General features: G+C 37.9%; 1 protein-coding gene across 1 annotated transcript in view; it reads right to left on the bottom strand.

Moving 5' to 3' along the window:
• Positions 1–27,429, bottom strand: part of Pou6f2 (POU class 6 homeobox 2) — a 470,336-nt gene that overhangs the window by 40,250 nt on the left and 402,657 nt on the right. Inside the window, exon 6 of the mRNA XM_027939714.3 lies at positions 9,847–9,987. Coding sequence (XP_027795515.3) covers positions 9,847–9,987 — 141 coding nt within the window. The remainder of the gene's footprint in view (positions 1–9,846; positions 9,988–27,429) is intronic.

Here is a 27,429-nt window from a genome sequence, read left to right as displayed (position 1 = left end):
ATTCTTAGTGCTTTCTGATTCATCTTAGTTCTTCACTGCAGAAACAAGTCAAGGTACATAAAACCATAGATAACATCCCCACTTCTACTGTCTTATTTGCATGTGAGCCAAAGGGGCAGAAGCTCTATTTTTATATATCTTAAAACATATGATTTTATGTTTTTGATTTATCAAAAATCAAAATGAGTTCTTAGAGTCCCAGATTACCATGTCCTGAGCATTCGATGCCACTCCCTTTTGTGTTCATTTAAGAAATTTGTGTATCACCTTCTAAACATAAGTATCCTTTCTCTCAAGGACACTTTCATATTTAAAAAATAGTTCTCTTATAACCCAGTGATACTGAGAAGATCCTCACATTAAAAAATCTTCCATGTTTAAGTTGCAACCAAATCCTGAACTTCTATGTGAACTTAAAAGAGATGTTTGTTTTTCTCCCTGTACATATCACTTGTTCCCTCCCTTTGATTACCTGGGATGGCTTCCTAACATTATTTACAGATTTATTGAAGGCAGATGGGAATGTTTTTATTCTAGGGCACCAGAGGAAATCAAGGTACTTACATGAACCTTGTTAGTAATATAATCCTGATTCAATAAAGCATTTTTTACAGAGAAAAGGGTGCTATTATGTCCAGCAGCTGCATAGTCGTGTTAGGGAAGCAGGCTGGACATCATCTAGCTGACTGTTGCTTTAATCTGGAGGAAACAAGGTTGTTAAGTTTACCTGGTTACTAACAGTATGGTCAGCAGATTCAAAATTGTGAAACAGGTCCTCACTGCATGCTGGAGGGACCATGGTTTCAAGAGAAATATGGTCAAGGGACATGCTTAGCATTCACTATTGAAGTGCTAAATGTTTAACATCCTTTATATTGTTAAGTCTTTATAGCAACAGTGAAATGTTAAAATAAATTGAAAGCCAAGTAAATAGACAGTTGTCAGTTTAATTTGGCAGGCACTGTATTAGATACAGTAATGCTGTATGGCCCACTTAAAAGCCTTACACATAAAACTTTAATATATTAAATAGACCTTTAGGTCTACCACCCTAAGAGGATTTAAAAAGTATGTGTATTTGTGTGTGTATATGGGTGTGTGTGTGTCTGTGCGCACATTTACACATATCACAGGATTCTTTCTTTCCTCATGGTTAAAATGCCTTATGGGAGCCAAGAGACCTATGATCTGCCTGGGCCAATTCTGGCAAGATGATATGCAGACCTGAGATAGACTTTCTAAGGCTGATGTACTGCTTTAGAGACTTACCTCTCTAATATCTTTGATCAGCAAAAATAATAATGATGAAAGTATAAATAAAATAACCTGATTATTTATAGCAACAGTTTTCAAAGATATGTATTTATGTACACCTTCAAGAAAAGTCTGAGATTGAAGGGTAAGAAGTATAGTTCTCATTTGCAGATGGAGAAATGAAAGTTCTAGAGGTTCTGACATGTCTATGGGGCATCCAGGAAGTAAAGTAAGTCTTTAAACAAGAGAAAATCAGGGTGGTATAAGAGAACGGGTGGGGCCTCTGGGCCAAAATCTCAGTTCTGCCACTTACAAAGGGTTTTATTCCAGGGAGTCACTTAACCCTGGGCATCTTGAGAGTTGCACAGCTGGGATAATCAAACCTAACTATGAATTGCTCCAGGAGGATTATTGATGACACCAATCCCATGATGCAGGCTTAGAGCAGGGGAGATATTATTTTCATTGTTCTTCTCTAGAAGTTGCTTGGCCCAAGGGAATATCCAGATAAAACTTAGCACTCATCTAAGAGTTAACATGGTTAAAGAACTTAGCATGCTGAAATGAGTCACATGATTATTATTAGGGAGAGAATTTTGCCATAAGGATGCAGTAATTGGAGTGCAAATATGCTAGTGAAAAAGCATTCAAAAAAAGGTGGTTCTGACTAGAGCTATAAATGGCGTCTTTAAGTTACTACCTGTTTAGAATTATAGCTCTTAATTGGGATCCTTCAGGAGTTAATTGACCCCTCTCCTATTCTTCAGAAAGAAAGGATGTGCCAATAGTCTTGACAGAGAGGCCTACACGAGAGAAAAGAGTTCCCTATTTGCAGGAATATGAAGAATTAAAAGCAAAGAAAACCAAAACAAAACGTTGTTGTGATCAGGGCAGGAAAAATGACTGCACAATATTCTGCTTTAGGTGAAAGACTGGTCCTCTCAATCTCCAGGGGCAAAATCCACACTGGATTTTTAAAAATTGTATATTCCTGCCCACCCATTTTATTGCACATAACAAGTTGCACGACTGAGTTTTGCTGGTGAAGAAGGGTGGAAAGAAAGATCTCAGAAGAGGCTTTTAAAAATTAAGTCGAACAGGTTTTTGGACTGAGGATACTTACATGTCGGAAATGGAGGTGGGGAATGAGGGGGTGGAGCGTGAGGCGGAGAGAGGGGAAGCTTTTGGCAGCTCTGGGGAGATCTGGATGAACAATAGGCTGCCTATTGTTCAGGGATGAGGGACTGCGCTGTGCTTCTGCTGGTGGAGCTGCTGGGCTCTGAACCCTGATCAGTACCGCGTGTTGGCTGCAGCCGCAGAGCTGCTCTGGTGGCCAAACCTTCCAGGAAGTCCAGAGTCCGCAGAATCACTGCTATCAAGACTCAAAAGCACCATTTACCCAAGAGGGCCACAACTCAGAATGGGAAGGATTCAAAAGCTGGACTTCATTGATTCATCAACTGCCTCCCTGGACTCCACTTCTGACCTGTCATATAGCAGATTACAAAACTCCAAAGGGAGCGTCTTTTCAGCATGGGCCTTGGGACAACCACACATTAATCTGCACTCGATTTGCATATTATGAGTCCCAGGGAGTTCTTGGAATGGTCTGAGACCCCTTATTTCTGAAACATAATAAGTAGGCAACAAAGCAGTAGCACAAAAGCAAAGCCCGTGTTGCAAAGCAAACCTCCTTAGGAGGAAGTTCTTTTCTGATTTAAATGAATATTTCGCATTTTAAAAACCATGGACAAGAATGAGTGTGAATTATTTCCCGTAGCATTTTTCTAAAGCCTGCTCGGAGAGTATAAATTCTGTGAAGTGTTGGGTTGGGGAAAGAGGGTTTAAGAAAGTTAAATTCCGTGGGGTGGCCCGATTGCCCATCTCCACCCAGGAGAATAAGCCACGCGAGTCTCTGCAACGCAGGACCTGAGTTTGTGGTGGGCACCAAGCTAGACAGCTGGGCAGCTCATTTGACCCGGGAATCATTGTTTGTGGAGCCTCTAGAGGGGCTCATAAGGCTCACACTTAAGGAAAACCTGCATTAATGCAATTGCTTCTTCTGAAATGAGGAAACAAAGCTCTTAATCGGGCTCGAAGGGCAGATTTGATATGTTATTAGAAAGATCGAGGTTGTTTATTATTGTTGTTTTATCTTTATTACTTCAATGAAGCCTGGGTAAAATTCTTATAATGTTAGTAACCCCACAAACATATATTTCCCAGTCTCTAGGCAGAGCAGATTTTTATAAATATTCTCTAAAAAAAATGCTGCTTGGAATATAATTCACTCAATGGGATTTAAGTTTTATACCTTTTTTATATATAAAAAACTTCATATGATGACATTTGCAAATGAGAAATTAAAATCTTTTGTCAGACTCTTTGAAGTTTTGGTTTGGAAAATATAGCCAAAACCATTAGTTAAGCATGTTATGTAAATAGATTGCTCTGTTCATAATCTTCTTGAGAAAACACACAGTTGCCAACTCTGAACTTTCAATAAAATAGGTTTGGTTCTTATTTATGTAAAATGTTTAAATATACTTTATTGTTTCTCTGTATTAAAAACAGTATCATTTTGTATGCAGTTTGTATCTTGCTTTCTCAATATTTTGTAGTAAAAAAAATTCAAAACTTGCATGGAAAAGAGTCACCGATTTATCAATGTAATTACTTTGGGAATGGGAGGAAAGGGTATCAATTTTAAGTTTGTCTGTAATTTTTTTGGGAGGGAGAAGGGATTGAACTCAGAACCTCATGCATGCTAGGTAAGTATTCTACCACTAGGCTGAATCCCCAGCCCAACTTTTGTTTCTTTTAAAAATGAACAAGAGAAATGAAACTAATATGGAGAATGTAAACAGGATGTTTTGTGGGTTTTTTTTTTGTACAGTTAGTTGATATACATTTTATGCATGTCACCATTAAAAAAGAAATACAACAATATATATGAAATTCCCTAAATTCTTTGTCAATTGGCTTTGGCCCATTATGTTCAATGCTCCTCATTTGCTTTGGTCACATGGTCAGAATCACATACTATTTTCCACAGGGATTGGAAATAGTTTTACAAATTTGTGCAGCTATAGTTTTGTAGATTGTTTTAGCAGATCTAATAAAACCTATAGAGGGCTCAATAGACACTTATTGAATACATTCATTTATCTCTCAATCCTTTGGCTGAGAATAGCATATGTTATAACTTTATCTTTGTTCATCTTGTAGTGATTTGCTCTAAAAGATTCCCATCTTCCTATTTAAATTATGTGCTAAATTATTTCAGTGGCACATAGCAGGGTCAACTGCTGGCTTTTCATTTGAAAGGGAATAGGTATAATTTATTAAATGCATGAGACATATCAGGAACTGTGCTAAGCACTTTTCCTATTATCAAGTTTAACCCCACGACAAATACATGTGAGAAGCCTTATCATTTCCCTTTTATTGATGAGAAAACAAATGCCCAGAAAAGTTATATAACTTATCCAAAGCCACACAACTAAAAAATGACAGTGTTTTGTATTTTGTAGCTAAAACCCATGCTTGTAGCTACTCTGCTGCCCTCTGGAGATATTATTTAGTTCATTATTACAATTCAGAGGAGTATCTGTATGTAAACATCATGTTTCTTCAATTCTAAGATATATATTTTAAAATCACATTTTAAAGTGATAATTGGACAGTTGGTGTGTACATATAAAGTGCTAGTGATATTCCTGCTTCTCCATACACCTTTCTCTAGCCCACAGCAGTTGAATACAGGCGAGTCAAAATCAATGGTTTGTACAAGCCACAATGCATAGGCTATAGGTAGTTTTTCTTTCATCAGCTTGAGATCATTTTAGAAGGCAGCTTCTATCCTACATTGCTACAGCAAATCCTTCTGTCTCACCAAACCAATTCTGCTCAGCCAACATTTAGTCATATTATAGTTTGTCTATTATTGAATAACCTGTATGGGTCTCCTTACCTTTTTTATTCTATTTGTACATTAAAAATAATGTTGTTTACTTGTTTTTTTGTTGTTGTTTTTACTTGACTGGCTCTTTAAAGACAAAAGGGGAGGGGGTCTTGGAGTTTACTTGCTACCACTTAAGGAAACTTCACAGTGGTCGAGGACTTAATTTCATCAGGAAACATTCTCAGCTTCAGTTAAAATGTAAAATGCTTTCTTTAACCCCAGGATAAAATAAAATTTCATTTGCTTTTACTTTTCTGTAATAATGCCAATAAGGAGATATTGCCAGGGGCACAAGGGAAGCCAATTCTATTGCTGAACAAATCGATGGAAAATCTACTTGCCAAATTCTGAACATACTCACTGAATGTGTATTAGGAACACACACACACACAACACACAACATACACACACACACACTCACACACAAACACACTCACACTCCCCCAACCCACTGCTGAACTATCCAGAATAAAGATGAGATTTCCTTAGAATAACTTAACGCCTTACTACTAAGATTCTCACTCTCTCAAATGCCTCACACATAGATACTCACACAGGTTCATGTGAAGTTATGAACTGAAAACACGTATCATCTTGATTAATAGATAGCATTTATGGAGTGATAGCATTGAGAGAAGATTGTGAGTCTGACTCCATTCTAAGCACTTTAATCCTAGAGCTGGTGTCATTATTATCCCTGCTTTTCTCTGGAGGCACAGAGAGAATATGGACATTGACCAAGGTATCCTGACTAGTGAAGGAGAGTCTGGTTCTCAAAGAACCTTTTCTCTTTACCTATACACTGTATTGCCTTTTGCTGCATATGCAAATCAAATATGGTTTTCTTGAAAATGCTAAACAAAACTCTAAGTGGTGATGAAAAAGATAATTCTGGTCAACATTTATTGCCTGTGAACTCAGGCATTGTGGTAGGCTCCCTACCCCCATGATTGTATTTAATGCTCCCAATCTAGGGGCTTAGATTTTATCATCCTTATTTTGTAGTCAGGAAGACTGAGGCTTAGACGGCTCAAGGAATTTGCTCTAGGTCATAGAGCTAGCTATTGGCCAACCTGGGATTCAAAGATTCACTAGAGATGTCTAGTGCTCATCCCATTGCCTACCAATTCTTGCATGAACTCCCAATCCACTAAGAGAACTACTGTCTGTGTTCATAGCAATGCCATATCCAATATCAGTTTTATGACCACTAATAACCAGAAGGACATTTGCTACCTTCCCGTCTTAAAGCTGAGTCTGACCTAATTTTAAAACCTTTTAACATTCCTGGGTGAGACATGTACTTTGTGACTTAGAATGTAGCATTTCTGTTAAAATGAATAACTCTATTAAATAGTAGTGCCTGCCTTTTGAATTAATGGTACATGAATGGGAAAAGTTAGAACTTATAGAAATGACAGTTTTACTTTCATATTTGCTCAAATTATTGGTTCTGGTGAACCAAAAAAAAAAAAAAAAATGGGAGCAGAAATAAAAACCCTTTGATATAGTGAGATTTCCCATCTAAGTTTATTGGAATACAGTTAATGGAGACACAGATTCCAAGATGGGGAAACAAACTGCTAGTTTGTGAGATTTCTTCCTATTGAGAGTGGAAGGCCAGGACCCCAAAGGAAGATTCTGGCATGTCTCCTCACGTGGGGTGGGCATCTGCCCACCTGAGGCACTAGACGTGGTACCACTTGTGCTGAGTGTCAGGGGCTAGCACAGGTTGCAGGAGGTATGACTGTTTCACATGGCTTCCATTTGAATTTTAAGGGTGAGGTTGTGGCTTGGGTTGGTTATATCACTGGCCCAAGATCATAAGACCAGGAAGAGGCAGTCCCAAGTAAGTCTGGATTCAAAGGCAGTGTTCTTACCTACTGGGCAATCCCATCTTTTGTTTCCAAGTAGCCAAAAGAATCTTAGCAGGTGGAGAGTGAAGATCAGGGCATTTTGGAATAGAATTATCCCACTTCTTAATCAAACCATATTTGATTTGCATATGCAGCAAAAGGCAATACAGTGTATAGGTAAAGAGAAAGGGTTCTTTGAGAACTAGACTCTCCTTCACTAGTCAGGATACCTTGGTCAATGTCCATATTCTATACACACCTAACCTCACCAATCAGCATAACTATCCGGAAAAATGTGCTTTTCAAACATAGGTTTAGATTTTAATGCAAATTTCAAAAGTTAAGAAAAGAAGAGAAAGAGAGAGAAAGAAAAAAAAAAAACAGTTGACCTCAAAAGCTCTAGTAAAATAGTCTCTAAATTTATAAGAGTTTTCTCTTTATACCTTTTCTTGGAAAATTCTTTGGAGACTTTTAAGAAATTGAAATGGTATAGTAATTCTAGTTTCCATGTTATTTTGAACAAGGCTAATTGTATTAACCTGGTTCTAATGTATTCTTACCTTTTGTATCACCCTAACACAAGCCACACACACATACACACACACACACACATACAACATAAACCAAATAATCTTTGCTTGTATCATTTGGGTATAATTTGACTACAGGCTGTTTACCTCATCTTCAAAGGCTCAAACACGCATCTCTGTGCCAACAGATGCAGGGTATGCACCCTTTTCTGGGAAAATGACTGTGTTTATTCCCAAATATTACAAAGATTAAGACAAAAAAAATAGTGTTTCATGAATGTGGCCAAATCATCTGCTTGAGAGGTATTTTAAATCTAGGACTCTTTCTGTACTAGGAGGTGGATAAGATACCATAGGACATATGTTAAAATACAGGCAAGATGTCATGAATGGGCATGATTAGTGTCTCTGTAAATGTAATTTTTTTTTCTACTTTGAGAGGTTTGTTTACTACATCAAATACCATAGCAGAGTTTCTAATTTTCTCTTGGCTACCTTTTGGCTGGGAGCTATCCCTGGGCTCAGAGGCTAGCAAAGATTGTAACTCTAGTCCCTGAGAATTTGTAACTGGCTAAATGATCAGCCATTAAATCTTCAGAAAAATAAACTCCTAAAAATTCCTTCTACATAATAAAGCATTTTACCCATCACAAATACTCAAGTGGTAGAATATGGTAGTGCATTTTACTTGAATGTTGGAACAGAAAAATCAGAGGGAAATACCCATTCAGGGAAGTGTGGTTCCTATCTTAAGCTCTTAAAATTTACATCTCAAGGACCATGCACCTGGCAGGAGTGAAAGAGGGTGTTCTATTTCTGGGCACAGCTCTAGAAAGCATCTTCCAGGACCGAACTCATGTGAATATGAGTTATAGATATTAAAACCAACTTTTCCTCCACCCCAGCAACCTCATCCCTCCAGAAATCTTAATAGGCTTTTGAGAGCCTCCATTTGGAGCTGGCTGCATAAAATGATCCTTTGATGAAAAGGGATTGGAACAAGGGTTAAAGCAGACATTGAAAGGTTACTGTAGAGGGCACAGTGTTCATACAACCCTCCTTTAATATGTGTGGTGTGCACCTGTGATAAGATGATTCATTACATGGGGCCTGTCTTTGACAAGCTCCATCGTTCAGCCCTCCGGGTTCTGACGGGACAATCCTGTACCCGCCCAGGAAATATAACAAGGTCAGCTTTTTCTTTCACTGGGACATAGATGAAGATGGTTTAGCTTATAATGCATCTTTGTTTACTCTTTATGTAAAATAAAAAAAACAGGGTTTAAGACATTGCAATTCCTGCTCTCCACATAGCAGGCCAAGCAGAGTACATAAACAGACTGCAGGATAAATAAATAACTCTGAGAGAGAAAATCTTTATGAGGATGTAAGCTCCCCATGTTTTTTGATTATAAGCAGCTACATTGGAGAAGCACGTACCCTAACAGTGAAGCTGGGTTCTGGGTCAGGCTTTCCATTGGAAGATACCCTCAATATGGTCAGATTCCACTTGCTTTGTATTTATGCACCTTTTAGGTGTTTTGGGTTATCCGAAGCTCTGGTGAACATGACATGGGCACATTAGCCATGGAAAGGAATGGACTCTTATGATAAGAGGATGTAACTGGCTCTGACAGACTAAAGAAAATCTACACCCAAGAAAAAGACCACCCAGCTGACAGGAGAATCAGCAAGAGGTCAGGGCCACAGGGCTGACTTGCAATTGGCATCTTTCTAACTCATCCTTTTGTCGCTTTTACAGGACTTCTTCCTTAGTTTCCCCTACACCCAGAAGTTGGCTTTACTGAGATTTGTTTAGAAATCTATAGCAATCAGGGAAGGAAACTTACCAGTTTCCTCTATTATATCCAAGTTTTTTTTTAGTGCAAAATAAAAAAGCAAAACTGAAATTTTATTTTTAAATTTAACTTTTGTTTGTTTGTTTCAAAGAATGCCCCAGTAACGAGAGTTAAATTCTTCAACTAAGGTCATAACATGAGTCATTGTATAAAAATAAAAACAAAATAAAACTTTGACATCCTCGGGGAAGGAAAGAAAAATCTTGCTTCTAAAATATAGAAACACCTCCCAACCCTTCTCCTATTCTTGACATTCCTAGTAAACATTATTTATTTGCCTCAGATAGATGCGGTTACATATCACTGTCATGCAAAAGAAATTCATTTCCTTTCCGAGTTCAATCTGCCATAAAAATTCACTCTTGTTCCCATCTCCCACTCACCTGTCCTTGTGCATTAGTAACTAGTTGACCTGTGACCCCCTGAAGACTGGAGAGGGCATTGCCAAAGGCCTGTGAGCTTGCTATGGAGCCCATGGCTGCTGCAGCCGCTGCGGCCTGACTTGCTAGAGGATTATTAACCAGCTGCAAAGAGAGAAAAGATCAGGGTGAAAACCACTGAGAGGCACAGGCATAGCACACGGACATAACATTCACGTGGAGGGGGAGATAGTTCTCGCCCCAATTCTTTCATGCAAAGGGCCCCAAACCCACTGGCGGGGCCTGGTAAAGAATCCCTTGGAAGCTCCAGGCTTGGGGAAGAACGGAAACAAGGCTGGAAGAAAAACCTCCACCAAAAGTGGGCTGCTTGGTGGAGTGTGGGCTTAAAGCTAGTCCCAGGGGGAATGAGTATGAACCTGGAGGATAGAGAGATGATTTTGGAGGAGTCCCTGGATTTTGTCCTCTAGAGTAAATAAAACTCTCAGGAAATGATCTGCTTTTCTTGAGATAATCATGGGAGTAAAATAGGATGTGGTAGGGAGATTTGTGAATGATTCGTCACTTCCACAGGAGAATTGCAGTTTCTTTTAGAGTTGATGGTGAGGCAGATGTCCCAGCCCATTTTCTTCTTTAAGGGGAGTCAGAGTTACTAGAAATGGAAATCTGTGTGCTCAGAGGATGAGTCCAGGGCTAGGACATTTGGCGGGGGGGGGGGGGGGGGGGGGGCTTACTCTGACTATGGGATTCAAGGTCAAGGAGAAGATCCTTTAGTGAACAGTCAGTTGATCTTTACTTGCTGTGTTAGCTAATATATGGTCTTCTTTTGGCCTCTTTACTGAGACAAGGGTAAAACAAAGAGGAAGAAAGAGAGTGGGGAGAGAGACCAGCTCAGGGAGGAGGTTTTGGCTGCCAAAATCTGTTTTTTCCATGGAGACCAATTCAATATTCTTTATCCTGCCAATTTTCCACGCCACAGGTTTTCAGGCCTTCTGACCATGAGGCAGAAGTGTGGCTTGAACTGAAATCTGCATTTAGGTTAATGACTAGATATAAATTCAAGAAACATTTAAACTATTTTCACAGTATTGGTTTTGATACATGAATTTCATTTGTATTTATTCTAGGGTGTTATTTTTTCCCCATATAGTTTCTCTCAAGTACAACAATTGTTGTGTATAATAATGCATTTTCCATCACCAGTTCCCACATCCATGAAATTCCTGCATTTTAGCAGAAACCTGCCAAGGCTAAAACTTGGTAGGAAAAAAAATAATGCCATACTTAATTCAAGTTCTGGTTGCTCTTCTAAAAATGCTTTTCTTCTTCCTCCTCTTTTTTTTTTAACTTTTTTTCTTTAAATTCTTCATTTTTTGTCTCAGCCTCTCTTTTTTCTCTCCTTTCCCTCTTCCCTCAAAATATATTTTATGACTTAATTTCTACACTTTTAATCATCTGATGAGGAAGAAAATACTAATTATCAGAGGAAATGAAAAGGGATCAGAATTTAATAATTATTTTTTCATTAATGTGATATTCTTATCTTATTTGTTTTTTTATTTACTTACAACTGAGTTTTACATAACTAGTTCTACAGTAATTCCATTGACCTCGCACATTGTCTCAGAAATGGAAATCCATTTTAAGCTCATTATTTTGCCTTTTGCCTTTATCTCTCTCCTAAAAATCAAGAACAATTATTTATATATATATATATATATATATATATATATATATATATATATATATATATATATATAAAATCTCATTCTTTGGTCTAAAGAGAAACCCTGTCTTATCCCAGATTGCCACCGTGGGATTTAAAATTTAGGTTGGCCTTTGTCTTGGTTTTCTGGCTGTGTTTATAGAGTGTCTACATAGTGAGTAATAGTATGTGCTGAGAGAAAACTTTGTGTTTAGTTCGACTACCGAAAGTGAGAAGAGTTCGTATTATCGCTCTTACTTTTGTCCTGGTGTCAGGAGACTGCTTGGGGGACCTGCCACTGGCAGCACAGACACTGTTCGTGGGTGCTCCATTCTCAGATCACTTGCCAAATACTGTGTTCACATTTCTTTTATGCAATCAAGTTGAAATCATAATGAAATTCTTGAGTTTCAGGGAGATCTCAGAATAAGCTTCTTAACTCAAAGAAAGATTAAATTATGTGCAATATGTTTTTCGTGTTGCATAGGCCATTTTGTCCCTGAATTTTGGATGAAAAAAATTAAATTCCGTGCGTATAGAGTGCTCACAAAAGCCAAGCAGTCATTCCTATTTAATTTAGAGAAAATATTTTTAGTAATTGTAGGACTTTTCTCTAATATCTAGGTCAATCAAAAGCTCATATAGGAAATTATGGAATTATACTCTCTGGATATAATACAATAGTAGAGATTGAGAATTCACCATGTTTAGAACATTACTTCAGCTATGGTCCCCGGTATTTGCTGAAAATCCAGGTATTGCATAAGGATTAAATAATCATTCTGTATATACAGCAAATTATGTATTTAAAAATGTACTTCTGAATCTTTGTGTTTGTGGGTTAGAAATGGGTACACTTGAAGTGCTCTGGAAGGTTGCTTCAGCAATCACAAATATACAGGGTTTGTTTATTTGTACTGTTGATTCCTCTATATCCTGGTCTTAGGTGGAAACCTAATTTGTTCTTTTTGTTGTCTTTTTCTCTTTATGGAGCAAATGCCAACTCAGATGACTCTCTTACTTCCCATCTGATTTCCTGGTAGGTCTTTGTGAAAGGTATCTGGGATTTGGGGCAATGCCTTGCTGGCCCCTAACTCTAGAGTTAGAACTACAAACACAGAGTGTGGTGCATATAGATAGTGGACAGTGGAAACAAGTCAGTTTGTAGCTGATAGCATTTCAGGTGAATCATGGGTGGTGTCGATGGATGCAGCTTCATAAATACCTTTTGGCTTTTCTGTCTGTGACTGCTGGGGCAGGGATGTAATGTGCATTAAGATAAGTGGCAGGGAGGGGGAGGGGGATAGTCAGGAAACCATAAGTGTTTTCCTCATCACCTCAGGTCATGTCACTCTGTATTGTCCCCAGTCATGTCATATTAGCAGTGTTCCTATCAATACTTATTCTTGATTGGAGACTCAGGGTAGATTTAGACAGCGGCAAACCCATGCACAATAAATGCACATAATGAGCATGTTAACGTTCCAGGGCCAACTGGATATTTTGAAGCTGCTGCCAGATTTATGCCTTCAGATCTTTCATTGCCAATGTACCTAACCAGCAAAGGATGGCCCAAATGAAGTCTGACTGTATTATACAGTCACATTTTCAGCAGATCAACTCAAAAGACGTGCTGAATTCTGGTGCATGCTTGTTTATAAATGCAGAAGCTCTCAAAGCAAGGATTTGCAGAAGGTAAGAGTTCTTATGTTACATCCAAATGGATTCTGGGCTTGAATACATAAAACTACAATTCTGGAATCTGCAGCTAGTCTAAAAACCCACTCATAGAATCACTGATTTCTTGACATTTTCCCCTAGAATTTTACAGAATAAAATAACAACATAAAATTTTAAAATAGTTTTGTCACAATGAAGTAGAACTCCAAATATTACCTTCCTCCTGCTCATCCATTAGTATAGCTCTGATGCAAGACAATCCTGTTTTGTGACTGTAAGTAAACCATGCCTCATTTTCTCATGAGTAAAATGGGTGTAAAAATAATACCACCCACAGGGTTATTATGAGAATTAAATAAATGAGGCCAATTTTGAGAACACAATACTTGGCATATATTATTTTCTTAATACATGTTAGCTAATATTCTCAGAGTTCATGCTGTGCATGAGAATTTTGAACTAATCAATTTATCATAATTAGGACTCACCCCCATAAATATCTTCTTACCTTGGAAATTACATGATCAAGAATAATTATTCTGTATTTTTATAGCAGTTCTATGTTACATTTTTTTTAAAGGGCTGTTTGAAGGAAGTTATTAGCCACTTAACACAATGGGTAATTAGATGAGGTGAGTTTCATGGTTTAAAAGATAAATGCTGTTTTAAAGTATTTTAGAATGGAGGGTATTCAAAAACAGTATTTAAAACATGGCTCTCTTGCTTATTTTGGAGATTTGCTATTTGATTGGACTTGCTCATTAGTGGGGTGTGCCACCCTCCCCGCCTATGTAAGCTCTCTGAACCCCATTGTGTAGGGTGTCATTATGTAGGCATGACTAATTGGATCTTCAGTTATTGTAATTCAATTCTCAGCCCCTTTCCCTTTATTGGAGGTTAGGGGCAGTGTTATGATTCTGAGGCCAAGATTGGTAGTGACAGACCAGTACAAGAGAACATTGCCTTTTTAATAGTACATTATCCTCAACCTTAGTTTCCATTTCTAAAGTTACATAAGGACATTCATTTTGGAATTTAATTCGTGCTTCATGTCAAAATATTTTGAAATAGTCTCACAGTTGCTGATTTGATGGTGATAGCATTAAAAAAAAGATTTACTAAAAAATAATACCCTTAAGATTTGTAATGAATTACTTCTCTGTTCCCTATTCATGTGGATACTGGGTGCTTACCTCAGATTGAGAGTAAGCCCATATTTCCAAATCTATATGCTTTGTGCATCTCTTTATCCCTGTACACATTGCATGGTGATGAAGAAAAAAGAACTTTTAATAAAGTCTCCCCAGGACTCTTTGATGACATCATATGTATGACAATGTAAAGATGTCCCCATAAATGCCATCACTACCGGGTGGAGGAGTGTTCTTCTACAGGTCGTGCCTTATCCTCTTTCTCTGAAAGACTCACATCCTGCATCCTGGCAAAAAACTTGTTTTTTTGAATCTGAACATTAGTATTCATAATATTTTTCATGAAAAAATGCTGATCATATTATTTTATTATTATGAATCTCATTTACAAAAATATGACAATACAATGAGACAATTTGGCTGTGATATTATATTCCTATGTTTATGCCTTTATTCTGGGAGGGCCTTATGAATGCATCAGGCTCACAATCTTTGTTTGGAGCATAATTGCCCATGATCTATGGTTCTATCATTCTCTTCATGAACTATGTGGATTTTATAGAGTATGGATTTTTGAGCAGTTCTTTTTGCTACTAACTTTTCAATTTAGAACTCTGGAACTGTGGTGCCATTTGTTTTTAAATGAGGATATTCACAAATGCATTTATCACAACTTATTCTTCATTTAAGGTCCAAAATGACTCACAGTGGCTATCCAGAAACAAATGGGACAATTTGAATTCATTTGCATATATTAGACATTGACTTTTCCTCTACCCATGTGTGTGAAAAAACAAACATTCCTTTTGAATCCTTAAGACTTTTTAAACTAAACCAATTCTTCCACTTCTTGCCCTTAAGTCTTCTTTTAAAAGGTCAAGGAAGGGGCTGGGGATGTGGCTCAAGTGGTAGTGTGCTCTCCTGGCATGCCCAGGTTGCTGGGTTTGATCCTCCTCAGCATCACAAAAAATAAAATAAAGATGTTGTGACCACATAAAAATAAAAAAAAGATGTTATGTCCCACCGAAAAGTATAAAATAAATATTTTAAAAATTTTTCTCTCTCTCAAACAAACAAACAAAAGGTCAAGGAAATACCAGTATACAAAAAAATGGATAGGTGGCCATAGTCTTCTCAGTGATCTACTTAATGTGTGTTTTATCCTGCTAAGATTCCCCCCTTACTTTCATGGTAGTTTAGTCAGCCAGTCAAGAGTCACCACTGACTCCTCATTGCAGAGGAGTCTCTGGGGTTGGGAATGACTTGATATTTGCAATGATTACTCTGAGGCACTGCAAAATCCTAAATTTCTTTCATGTATATTTTCATTTTTTATTCAAATATATAGGTACACATGATCGTGTAACCCTAACCCTAGCCCTACCCCTAAATCCACTCCCACACCTAACACGACATCAAAACACAAATGCCTTTACAGGTAAAATTATTTACATTTATATGAATATTCATAGATATTTTGATAGATGAATTTATATAGTTACCTATAATATTATATATATCAATATATTTTCACCAATGAATCCATGGCACAAATTTGAATCAAAATATCAGTAGGGCGATAGACTGAAGCTTCTCTGTTTGTGAGAACATATACATTTACATAGGTTTTCTGACATAATTTCATGTATGTTTTCATTTTTTTATTCAAATATATAGTTACACATGTTCATTCCCTAGCCCTACCCCTAAAACTACTCCCACACCCAAACACTACATCAAATTGCAAATGCCTTCCTAAAATATTTTGATTTGTCCATGTAAAATCATATTGATTTCTATATAATTTTAGAATTAATTATATTTTATTTTTATGAAAAACTACAAGTACACTAATTTGCTATTAGTGTTCCATATTGGCTGGCAGAGGAAATTTTTAAATTACCTAAGAAACAGGATAGGGAAGAACAGAACCCTAATTCTTCAGGGAGTGTTGGACTATGAGTTGGGACTCAGAGTGATCTCACCCCATGGCAAGCTGGGCTTTTACCCTCCACACCTGACAGTCATCTGTTAATAGCTCCTGGACTGCAGATGAGGGTTGGCAATCCCCAGCCATGGTTGTCTCTTAGCTCTTTTTGTAAATTGGAACTTGGTACCTGAAGGAGTCCTTGGAAAAAAGAACCACAGGTGCTGGTTGTTGAAAGCCCAACAAAGGGGTAGGAGTAACAAATGGAAAAGAGGAACTCTGAGGGACCTGGGTGAAACATTATGATTTTGTGGCATAATGATACATTGGTTATCATTCCGCTTTCTGGGCACAGAGCTCCTAAACCCTTGGAATTTCTGAGTGATGAGGTAAGAGAAGCATGTTATTATCCATATGTCCCTTTTAATCACACCTGAGTTTATGCAAATAATGTGGCTTTTGCAGGATTGTGGGGGGCCCTGGGCAAAAGGAACCAACCATGTAATTAGATGGTCAGAAATTTAGACTTGCCCCTAACCTCCAGTAAGGGGAGAGGGACTGAGAGTTGAATTACTCACAATGACTGAAGATCCAATTAGTCATACCTACATAATGACACCCTACACAATAGGAGCTTACATAGGCGAGAGGGTGGCACACCCCAAACTACGTAAGGGCAGAAGCTCCTGCACTCAGGAACCTTCTAGACCTTGCCCTGTGCATTTCTTCATCTGTTATTCATTTGTCTCCTTTATAATAAACTGGTAAACATGCTTCTCTGAGTCCTGTAAGCCATTATAGCAAATTACTGTACATAAATGGGGTGATGGCGGGGACATCTGATTTGCAGCCAAGTTGGACAGAAATGTGGGTAATCTGGGGTCCTGCTACTTGCAATTGGCATCTGAAATGACAGTCTTGTGGGACCCAGCCCTTATTTGTAAGGTCTGCATAACTCCAGCAGACCTGATGGGAGCAACTTAGTCCATGCACATGACCTTGATCAGACTTTCACAGATATATGGATTGGAAGGAATGGTCCAGTCTACTTTGAAAGGGAAAGCAGCATAGTGTAAAGATTAGTAGCTTGAATCCTGAATTCAGATTCCAAGGCTGCTCTTAGCTAGCTGTCTCTGTGTCCCAGTTTCTTTAGTTAAGTATAATGGAAATAGTGGTAATGACTTCATAGAATTGTCGAAAAAAGTACATGAGTCAGGGCTGGGAACACAGCTCAGTGAAGAGTGTGGGCTTTGTATGCAGAAAGTCCTGGGTTCCATTTCTAGCACCATTAAAAAAAAATCTTATCTACCCATCTATCTATTAGAGTCAACACATTAGGTAAACACCACAAGAGTTCCTGGCATATCAGAAGCCCCAGATAAATTTTGTTATAATACCTTTGTTACTTCTTGGAACTTTTGGTCCTTCTGATGTTTTGGGATTGAGTCCCCTTATTCCATTACTCCTTCCAGGGCAGTCCCACTGGCCTTTTTGCTGATCCTCAGCTACCTCAGGGGATTGCATTTGCTGTTTACACTTCTAGAACTCTTTTTCCCATTCACATATCTCATTCTCCCAAATCATCTCCTTAGAGACACTTTCCTCGACTATTTTATCTAATAGCATCCCCTTTCTTGTAGAGATTCATGAAAAAAACAGTTTTAGAGGGAAGGCATTCATATATGGAAGACAGCTCTTGAGTTGATTATTGTAGAAGCTGGGTGGTTGCAGTGAATGGTTTGAGTTTAAAAAAAGAAATCCTTGGAGTGTGGGGTGGAGGTGGAGTGACTATGAAGCCTACATCCTCCAGTCCAGGCTTGTGAACTGAAACAAAGCCCTTTGTATATGGTGGGCTGAAGCTAAAGGGGCTCTCTCTCCAGATGAGAATGGACTTTATGTACTCCTGGGCATGAGCAGTACTGCTTGGAGTCTAGGTGATAGTGTGACATTAGTTAAGGAGCTGCACTCTCTCCCCTTATATGGCCTCATTGAAGGTATTAATGAGGGTGTATTGAGCCACTTGGGTATTTAGATGGTTTGTAGCTCCTGAAGGTCATTGAGTCCAGAGTTAAAAGTGAGGATCCACTCAGGTAGCTTTGCAAAGCTTGGATATCATTGCAGATGGACATAGGTGACTGTCCATCAGCACATGTGGACATTCTGGGGAGTATTCTAGAAATACACTGGGGAGAGTGATAGATGCTGCAGAGGGCCTGGGTCCAAGTTATGTGGGATAATTGATGAGATCTGCACTGAGGGTGCTCAGGGACACTAGATGGAGAGGAGGAAATAAATAAATCTAGCCGACACACTATGATTTGGTGGCAAGCCGTTAGAAAGCTCTCCAAAGAGATGCATTTCTTTTTTATTTTTAAATTTACTGATAAAACAGTCAAGCCTAGAGCTGAGGGAAGAAACTAGCTTTCAACTTAACCCAATACATTTATTTGATTTTGAAGTAGAGAGGTCAGCATTATGGAAACACACCAACTCTAAATCAGATTTTACCCAAGTTATATGTAGACAAATACTGTGTTACTACAAGCCTGCACATCTCATTTCCTTTTCTGTCTAGTCCTCCATTTAATAACCTGAAAAATCCATCTTTTTATGGAGTTTCATGCTATTTTCTTACTTATATACAATAGTGCTACTTTTACCAATTGCCTATTGTCATGGCACATTAGTTAGGTGAATTTGTTGATATTTTGAAAATTACTCTTTCCGTGTTTTTTATTCTATCATCCAGTTTAAACAAGTGATTGGGAGCACTCCTGTGATGAAAGAAAAAAAAAGGCAATCCTTTAAAAAAAATTTTTTTTAAGAAGTAAATTGTTGCCATGGTACAGCAGTTAGTATGATTCTAGTTTTTAAGCTATGGAAAAGTGCAATACACTCTTTACTCACCCATGCCTAATTTACTTAAGGTAAATACTACTTGAGTCTCTATAAGGGAAAATAGGTGCTACACAGGGCAGAAGAAAGACAAGAAAGGATGAGGGACTGAGAGAAAGCTGAGGCTGAGTTTCTGCCTTTTTTTTTTCTCATTTAATTTCATAGAGTTTTATTTTATTTTTAAAATTTTTTTATTGTTGGTTGTTCAAAACATTACAAATTTCTTGATATATCATATTTCACACTTTGATTCAAGTGGGTTATGAACTCCCATTTTTACCCCATATACAGATTGCAGAATCACATCAGTTACACATCCATTGATTTACATATTGCCATACTAGTGTCTGTTGTGTTCTGCTGCCTTTCCTATCCTCTGAGTTTCTGCCTTTAGGAGGCTTCAGTAAAATTTTTTATCATCAGCTGTTTCCTGGTAACCATGGCGCAGGCTCTGTGCCAGATGCCAGAGGTATGGAGGTGAATAAGACAAGAATGTCTTTCCTCACCTTCCCTAGCCAGTCCTGTAAGAAAAAGGGACAGGGAGCCCAGACAGGGGGTCCTGTCCAGACCCTGGGGAATATTCTTTGGAAGGGAGTCCTAAAGGATGACTAGGAGTTTATGGGTGGGGAGGTAAGAATAGGAGAGGAAAAAGCTTCTCGACCTCTGGGAATAGCACAGTTAAAGATGTGTAGGACAGAAATAGGATTTTGTGTATGTGGAATTGTTAGTGTGGCACTTTTGATATTTGGGGAACTTGAAGTGGAAGGCAGAAAACAGCCGATAATGAGATAAGGCAAATTACTACTTTGGAGACTCAGTTGGTCTGGGTGAGAGTGGATGAGACGGGAGGCAAAGGGGAACAGGAGGCTTCGAGGAGTAATGACAGAGGGAGAGGTTGCCCTTTGTTAAAAGGAGGGGTTCAGCTCCCTGGTTAAATTTGTGCACAGAAGTAGTTTGTTATTCATTCATTTATTCTGCAAACACTGAGCATCAACTACATGTCAGGTTGGGTGGTGTGGTTTCTTCCCAAAGTGTTTTCAGATGTTGGGAGGAAGTAACAGTTATGCAGGCAGATAATTAAGATCTGGTGGCTACAGGCCAGGGGAGAGGTAAACTCAGTGAACCACGGAAACATTGGGGAGCTGGCTAGCTCAGTAGAGGGAAGAGTAGGGGGTGTCAGAGAAGTTTCATCAAAGAGTTAACAGGAGGTCAATCCTGCATAAACTGCAGATCAACTAGGCAGATGGGAGAAGACAGGCAATTAGAGCAGAAGAAAAAGTACAAGGTTATGGGTTCATCAGAAACCCCCCTGAATATCCAGAGCACAGTTAGGGCAGAAGATCAATCTAGGAAAATTCTGAGCTGAGTTCTGAAGGCAGAAAAATAAGGTAGGAAACAAACTAGGAAGTACATATGTGAATGTTGTGCATGTGTTATTGCCATGTGTATACACAGCCTCCTGAGCTGTTCTCCTATGAACTGTTGCTATGAAAACACCTAAATACATATCTTTTTGCAATATTATGAAGATAGCCTCACCAGCTTTGTAACCTGTGAAGCAACACCAATTGACAGTCCTCAAATCATACAATACTTTCATTTATTTTATATGAAGGGAAATTTAAACTGCTGACTGGCTAAAAATTAACAATTAAATTTGAGTAATAAAAACAAAGCCATCATTGTTTAAAATACAGAATGTTCTGTTACAAAAAAATTATGATGATAGATTATAAGGGACCACCATCATATCTATGGCTGGGCTCATATGTTATGACCAAGCCTTGACTTTTTAAATTTTAATTTTATCTATTAACTAGAAAGGCTATACTAGTTGATAATAAGAGCTCAGATTTCTGAGAATCATCCTAGAATAGATAGAAGTCCTTTATTTACTTTGGGATTGTTTTACTTTTGAATATGCATATTTTCCACAGCTTCTGTTTTTTTACTGAAGCTCAAGAAATTTCTCATAAGTCCTTCTAATTCAATTTATCACTAATAAAGAACACAACATACGCCTCCTCTTCCTTTCATCTCAGTAATCACATTGGTTATTAAAAACTGCTTGTAACAAATGTTATGCACAATATCTTGGTCTCATCAATCCATGATCAAATGGAAAGGCTTCCTGAAGCTGTTACTGAATTTTATTATTATGCATAATGGCTTGCTTGCCTCATAAAATCTATTTGCTGAACAGCTGTTCAAGAATCAAAGGATATGTTACTCTTCCCAAAAAACAATACTACATTTGGGCCATAAGTTATTTTTTTCCCCAAGGACCACTAGAAATCAACCCATATGTTGTTGGTCTGTCACTAAATCTTGGAACAACATCTTTCTTGAATTTGCAGCAAGAATCAGATATACCATTTCTGTTCATGTCACATGCCTCTTAAGTGGATGTCTGTATGCAGCCCTAAGTTAATGCCCATGAAGGCTCACTGAAAAGAGTACAGGGGTACTTTTGGCAGATGGTTAAAGAAGTGACTCTGAACATCACAATAGCCCATGGTCAATAGCAGTAAGTACGTGAATACCCAATATTGTGACTCGGCCACAATATTGGATGTGCTGCAGCTTCAGTGCCCCCAAAGAGAACCACACCATTAGGAAAAACAAACAGTCCAAATTATTAGAGAAAATACGACTCTGCAGAAGTTAAGTACATGAAAGAGAAAGCAAAAAACATGACCAGAATGCTCAAAGGTAAATAAAATCCTTCTGTGCTCACAAAATATATTGGTTATAGGTTGTTATAAAAACATTAAGCTAACAATAAGAACCACTACCTCTAGGAGCCGTAAGCCAAGAAAATATAAAAAGTTGTTGTATAGATCGTTTGAGAAATTCCCATTAATAAAATTGAACATAGGTTAAAAAACATAGAGCTTAATCTCACCAAGAGCAAAACCAAGGCTCTGTTGAAATTTTCCACATTTAGGGAGAAGAGAGAAGGGAGTCAATAACTGAAGAAGCCAATCTTTCCAATCAGCAGAGAAAATGTTTTTAAAAGTTTCTTGCTGATCCTGTCCAATGCTGAGAAATGTTTACACATTCATCAGCAGAAGCTAGATAAGTAGGAATGCAGGGGGGAATGTGGAATCACCTGAAGTCAGGGCACCTGGGTCCTCCTCCTGAGTCAAAAGCTCACAGGTCATTCCACCTGCCCTGACTAAACCTCTATGTCCTTGTTCTTAAAATGAGAAGATTGAACCACATCAGTGATTCTCAAATGTGATCCCTGAAAATGCAAATCAAAACTACATTGAGATTTCATCTCACACCAGTCAGGATGGCAGTCATAAAGAATGCAAATAATAACAAATTCTAGACAGGAAGTAGAGAAAAAGGAACACTTTTATACTGTTGGTAGGACTCTTAAATTTTTACAACCACTATGGAAATCAGTATGGAGTTTCCTCAAAAGACTAGCATGGAACGACCTTCTGACCCAGCTATTATCCCTCCTTGGTATTTATCCTAAAGAATTAAAGTCATCCCTTAGAAGATGGAAAGATCTCCCTTGTTCTTGGATAGACAGAATTAATATTGTCAAAATGACCATACTACCAAAAGCACTATAAAGATTTAATGCAATTCCAATTAAAGTCCCGTTGACATTCCTCATAGAAATAGAAAAAGCAGTCATAAAATTCATCTGGGAAAATAAGAGACCCAGAATAGCTAAAGCAATCCTTAGCAAGAAGAGTGAAGCAGGAGGCATCACTATACCAGACCTTAAACTATACTACAGAGCAATAGTTAAAAAAAAAAAAAAAGGCATGGTATTGGCACCAAAATAGACTTGTAGATCAATGGTACAGAATAGAGGACACAGAGATAAACCCGCATGAATACAATTATCTTGTATTAGACAAAGGTGCCAAAAACATATATTGGGGAAAAGCTAGCCTCTTCAACAAATGGTGCTGGAAAAACTGGAAATCCATATGCAGCAAAATGAAATTAAGCCTCTGCCTTTCACTATGCACAAAACTCAACTCAAAGTGGATCAAGGACCTAGGAATTAAACTAGAGACCCTGAGCCTAATAGAAGAAAAAGTAGGCCCAAATCTTGATCATGTTGGATTAGGCCCCAACTTCCTTTATAAGACTCCAATAGCCCAAGAATTAAAATCAAGAATTAATAAATGGGAAGGATTCAAACTAAAAAGTTTCTTCTCAGCAAAAGAAACAATCAGTGAGTTGAATAGAGAGCCTACAGCTTGGAATCAAATTTTTACCACTTGCACATCAGATAGAGCACTAATCTCTAGGGTATATAAAGAACTCAAAAATCTTAACACCAAAAAAACAAATAACACAATCAATAAATGGGCCAAAGAACTGAACAGACACTTTGCTGAAGAGAATATACAACTGATCTACAATTAGAGAAATGCGAATCAAAACTATTCTTAGATTTCATCTCACTCCAGTCAGAATGGCAGCTATTAAGAACGCAAACAGGGGCTGAGGTTGTGGCTCAGCGGTAGAGCGCTCGCCTAGCACGTGCGAGGCCCTGGGTTGGATCCTCAGCACCACATAAAAATAAATAAAGATATTGAGTCCAACTACAACTAAAAAAAATAAGTATTTTTTTTTAAAAGAATGCAAACAACTGTAAGGGTTGGGAGAGGATGTGGGGAAAAAGGCACACTCATACATTGCTGGTGGGACTGCAAATTGGTGGAGCCAATATGGAAAGCGGTATGGAGATTCCTTGGAAAATTGGGAATGGAACATTTGATCCAGCTATCCCACTTCTCGGTTTTACCCAAAGGACTTAAAAACAGCATACTAAAGGGATGCAGCCACATCAATGTTTATAGCAGCACAATTCACAATAGCTAAACTGTGGAACCAACCTAGATAGCCTTCAGTAGATGAATGGATAAAGAAATTGTGGTCTATATGCAATATTACTCAGCATTAAAAGAGAATAAAATCATGGCATTTGCAGGTAAATGGATGGAGCTGGAGAATATAATGCTAAGTAAGCCAATCCCCCAAAACCAAATGCTGAATGTTTTCTCTGATATAAGGATGCTGGTTCATAATGGGGCATGGGAGGAATAGATGAACTTTAGGTAGGTAAAGAGAGGTGTGGGGGTAGGAAAGATGGTAGAATGAGATCATCCTTACCCTAAGTACATATATGAAGATACCAATGGTGTGACTCTACTTTGTGTACAACCAGAGAGATGAAAAATTGTGCTCTATATGTGTAATATGAATTGAAATACATTCTGCTGTCATATATAACAAAGTAGAATAAATAAGATAAAAAATAAAAAAAGGAATTAAAGTCATCATACTATAGAGATACATGCATACCCATGTTTATAGCAGCACAATTCACAATAGCTAAACTATGGAACCAGCCTAGGTGGAAAAATGAATAAAGAAAATTATATATATAAAATTGCATTTTCCTTATGTATACATTTTACTCAGCCATAAAGAAAAATGCAATTATGTCATTTGCAAGAAAATGGATGGAACTAGGGACTATCATGGTAAGTGAAATAAGTCAAACTCAGAAGGTCAAGGGTTATATATTCTCTCTCATATGTGGAAACTAGAAAAGAAAAAGGAAGAGAAAGGTTGAGTTGGGGGGTCAGCGGTGATTGTGTGAAAATGAAAGGGAGATCAGTAGAGGAAAGGGACGAGAGGATGGGAGGGGAAAGAGAGCTGGGGAGAGCTGGGGAGTGATATTGGTTGGAGCATGTATGAATGTGTAACAACAGATTCCATCATTATGTACAACTACAATGCACCAACTTTTTAAAAGTTGAGAAAAATGTGATCCCGGAGGGGCAGTGAGGTCACAATGGTTGTTAGGTCCCTGCAGAGAACTCCTGATGAACAGGGGAGCACTGATTAATCATCCCTCTTGGCACTCCAAGGATGGGAGTAATCAAGATTTCCCTCCTCCAGCCAGAACTCCATATGGATTAAGTTGAAGGCCACTTCGAAACCTCCAGTGTAGGTCAGATAGAAAGGGCTTTCTACCACTGGGCCTTTCAGAATGTGTCCTGAGACCAACCACATTAGCATTACCTGGGAACTGTTAAAAAATGCAAATTTTTACCCTGCTTCCCAGATTGCTGACTCAAAAACCCTGGGGATGAAAGCAGAAATCTGGGTTTTAATGGTGTTGGAGGTAATGCTGATTTACACTGAAGTCTGAGAACCTCTGAAGTAGGTAATTTTTAAAATTCCTTTGAAAGGTAAAAATCTATGGTTGTGTCAGTCAGTTTCACTTCACTGTGGAAAAATGCCAAAGACAATGAACTTATAAAGAAAAAAAGTTTACTTTGGCTCACAATTTCAGAAGTTTCACAGTTACTTGGCCCTGTTGCTTTGGGCCAGTGGAAGCACAGTACATCATGGAGGGAGTGTGAGGTGGAAGGAGCAGCTCTTCTCACAGTTGACTGATAAGCAAAGAAAAAGAGGAAGGACCAGGGTCCTGGCATCTCCTTTAAGGATACTCCCCCTTGCTTCCTAACTTTTTTCCAGTAGGATCCACCACTTCACAATTGCACCACCAGCCGGCGACCAAGCTTTTAACATAGGCCTTCGGGGGAATATTCATGATCTAAAACACAGCAATGATATGTTAAAATGGAATGAAATTTGGGACAGTGTTGTAATTCATTTGAGTTCTCCTATAAGAACTAGTAAATAAATTTATTAATTAAATACAATTTTCTAAGTTTGCATTATCAAGTGGAAATATATGGCTGGAAATAGTATTTAGTGAATCAGGGCTTATAATAAGTTTCCAACACAACTGTGTAGTTCATTGATGGTTCCAACAGCCCATGGTCAACAGCAGTAGGTACGTGAATACCCTTGGGTTGAAATTGGAGCTAGGGGCCTTTCCAACATGATCAAAGCTGTCACAATGTTCTTGCACAAGAACAATAATAAAATTTTAAATCTATAATAGATTTTTAATTAAAAAATCAAATTACCTGATGTTAGGGATAAATAGTTGCAATTCAACCACACAAAGGTTTTTGAAGACCATAGTAAAGACTAAGAGCTGGCATTTCTAAGTTTTGTCCACATACTGAAGAATACTCTTGCAAGAGGGGGCATAAAAAGGGTTGATCATCATTGTGAAATTTTGGCAGAGAAACAGCTGCTGGGGATTTGTATGACTTTGGTATTAAATTCCAGAATAATTTGAGGTTGCAGGGGTATATATTCTTGGCGTGGACGGTGGAAAGTTTTATTTGTGTTGCATTTGATTTTTCAGATTAGCACGTATATCGCTTAATTCTTGTTTTAATTGTCACTTTTAAAAAAATGACAGCACCTTTTAATACTCTATGCCTGTACGCTTCTCAATTGCAACATGTGAAGGAAAAATAAAGCAAAATGACCCAGTGTAAAAAGCAAAGAAAGGAAAAAAAACAGATAATTATTTTATGGGAAACAAAAAATACAATAGAAAAAAACTTGACATGTTAAACATGTTTACTTTTTCAAGATTTTGATTTCAAAAACTTGGACAAATTGAACAAGATAGTCACATGAGGTTTTAAGGAAAAAGTCATCGAGGAACAAAAGGGAAATGGAATTTTCTAGAATGTATCAAAATACAATGGAAGGTCATAATTTCTTTAGAAAAATGTATTTTTTTTTTCTTATAGGTATACATGCTAGCAAACAATGATATTTTGACAGAACTCTTGAGCAATTGCCAAAGTGTGTTTTGTGAAACCCTGGTCCCAGGATTTGCTCTGTATTGATTCAGGAATCAGATAGGTCTGGCACACATGGTATGATACATATGCCTTCTGGTGACTTATAGTGCATCTTAGCATGTTATCTGATGATTGTACCCCCTTTTCATGAAACACCACAGGGAAAGCCCCTTAGAACTGTGTCCTATGCTATGTTCTCTGGGAAAAGCAAGGAAAATGTATTACTTTGTTACCTACAGATTTAACAAATGGACTAATGGAATATGCTGATAATACACCTTGGCTATTCTCATCAACTATTCTAAAGGAAGGACTTTATCTTCCAAACCTAGATGCTCCATAAAACACCTAGGTCTGGAATGCATTTCCTCTGGTGCTTTAGTTAATGTTCATACGATTGGTTATGATAAGAGTCATTGATTTTAAAAAGTATTATGGAGATGCATGAGCTTTGAGGATTCACAAACACATCTGCATTACCATTAAGTGACCATGATGATAATATTT

This window comes from Marmota flaviventris, chromosome 1 (assembly GCF_047511675.1).
Source record: "Marmota flaviventris isolate mMarFla1 chromosome 1, mMarFla1.hap1, whole genome shotgun sequence".
Lineage (NCBI taxonomy): Eukaryota > Metazoa > Chordata > Mammalia > Rodentia > Sciuridae > Marmota > Marmota flaviventris.
This window is presented reverse-complemented; position numbering and strand designations above follow the sequence as displayed.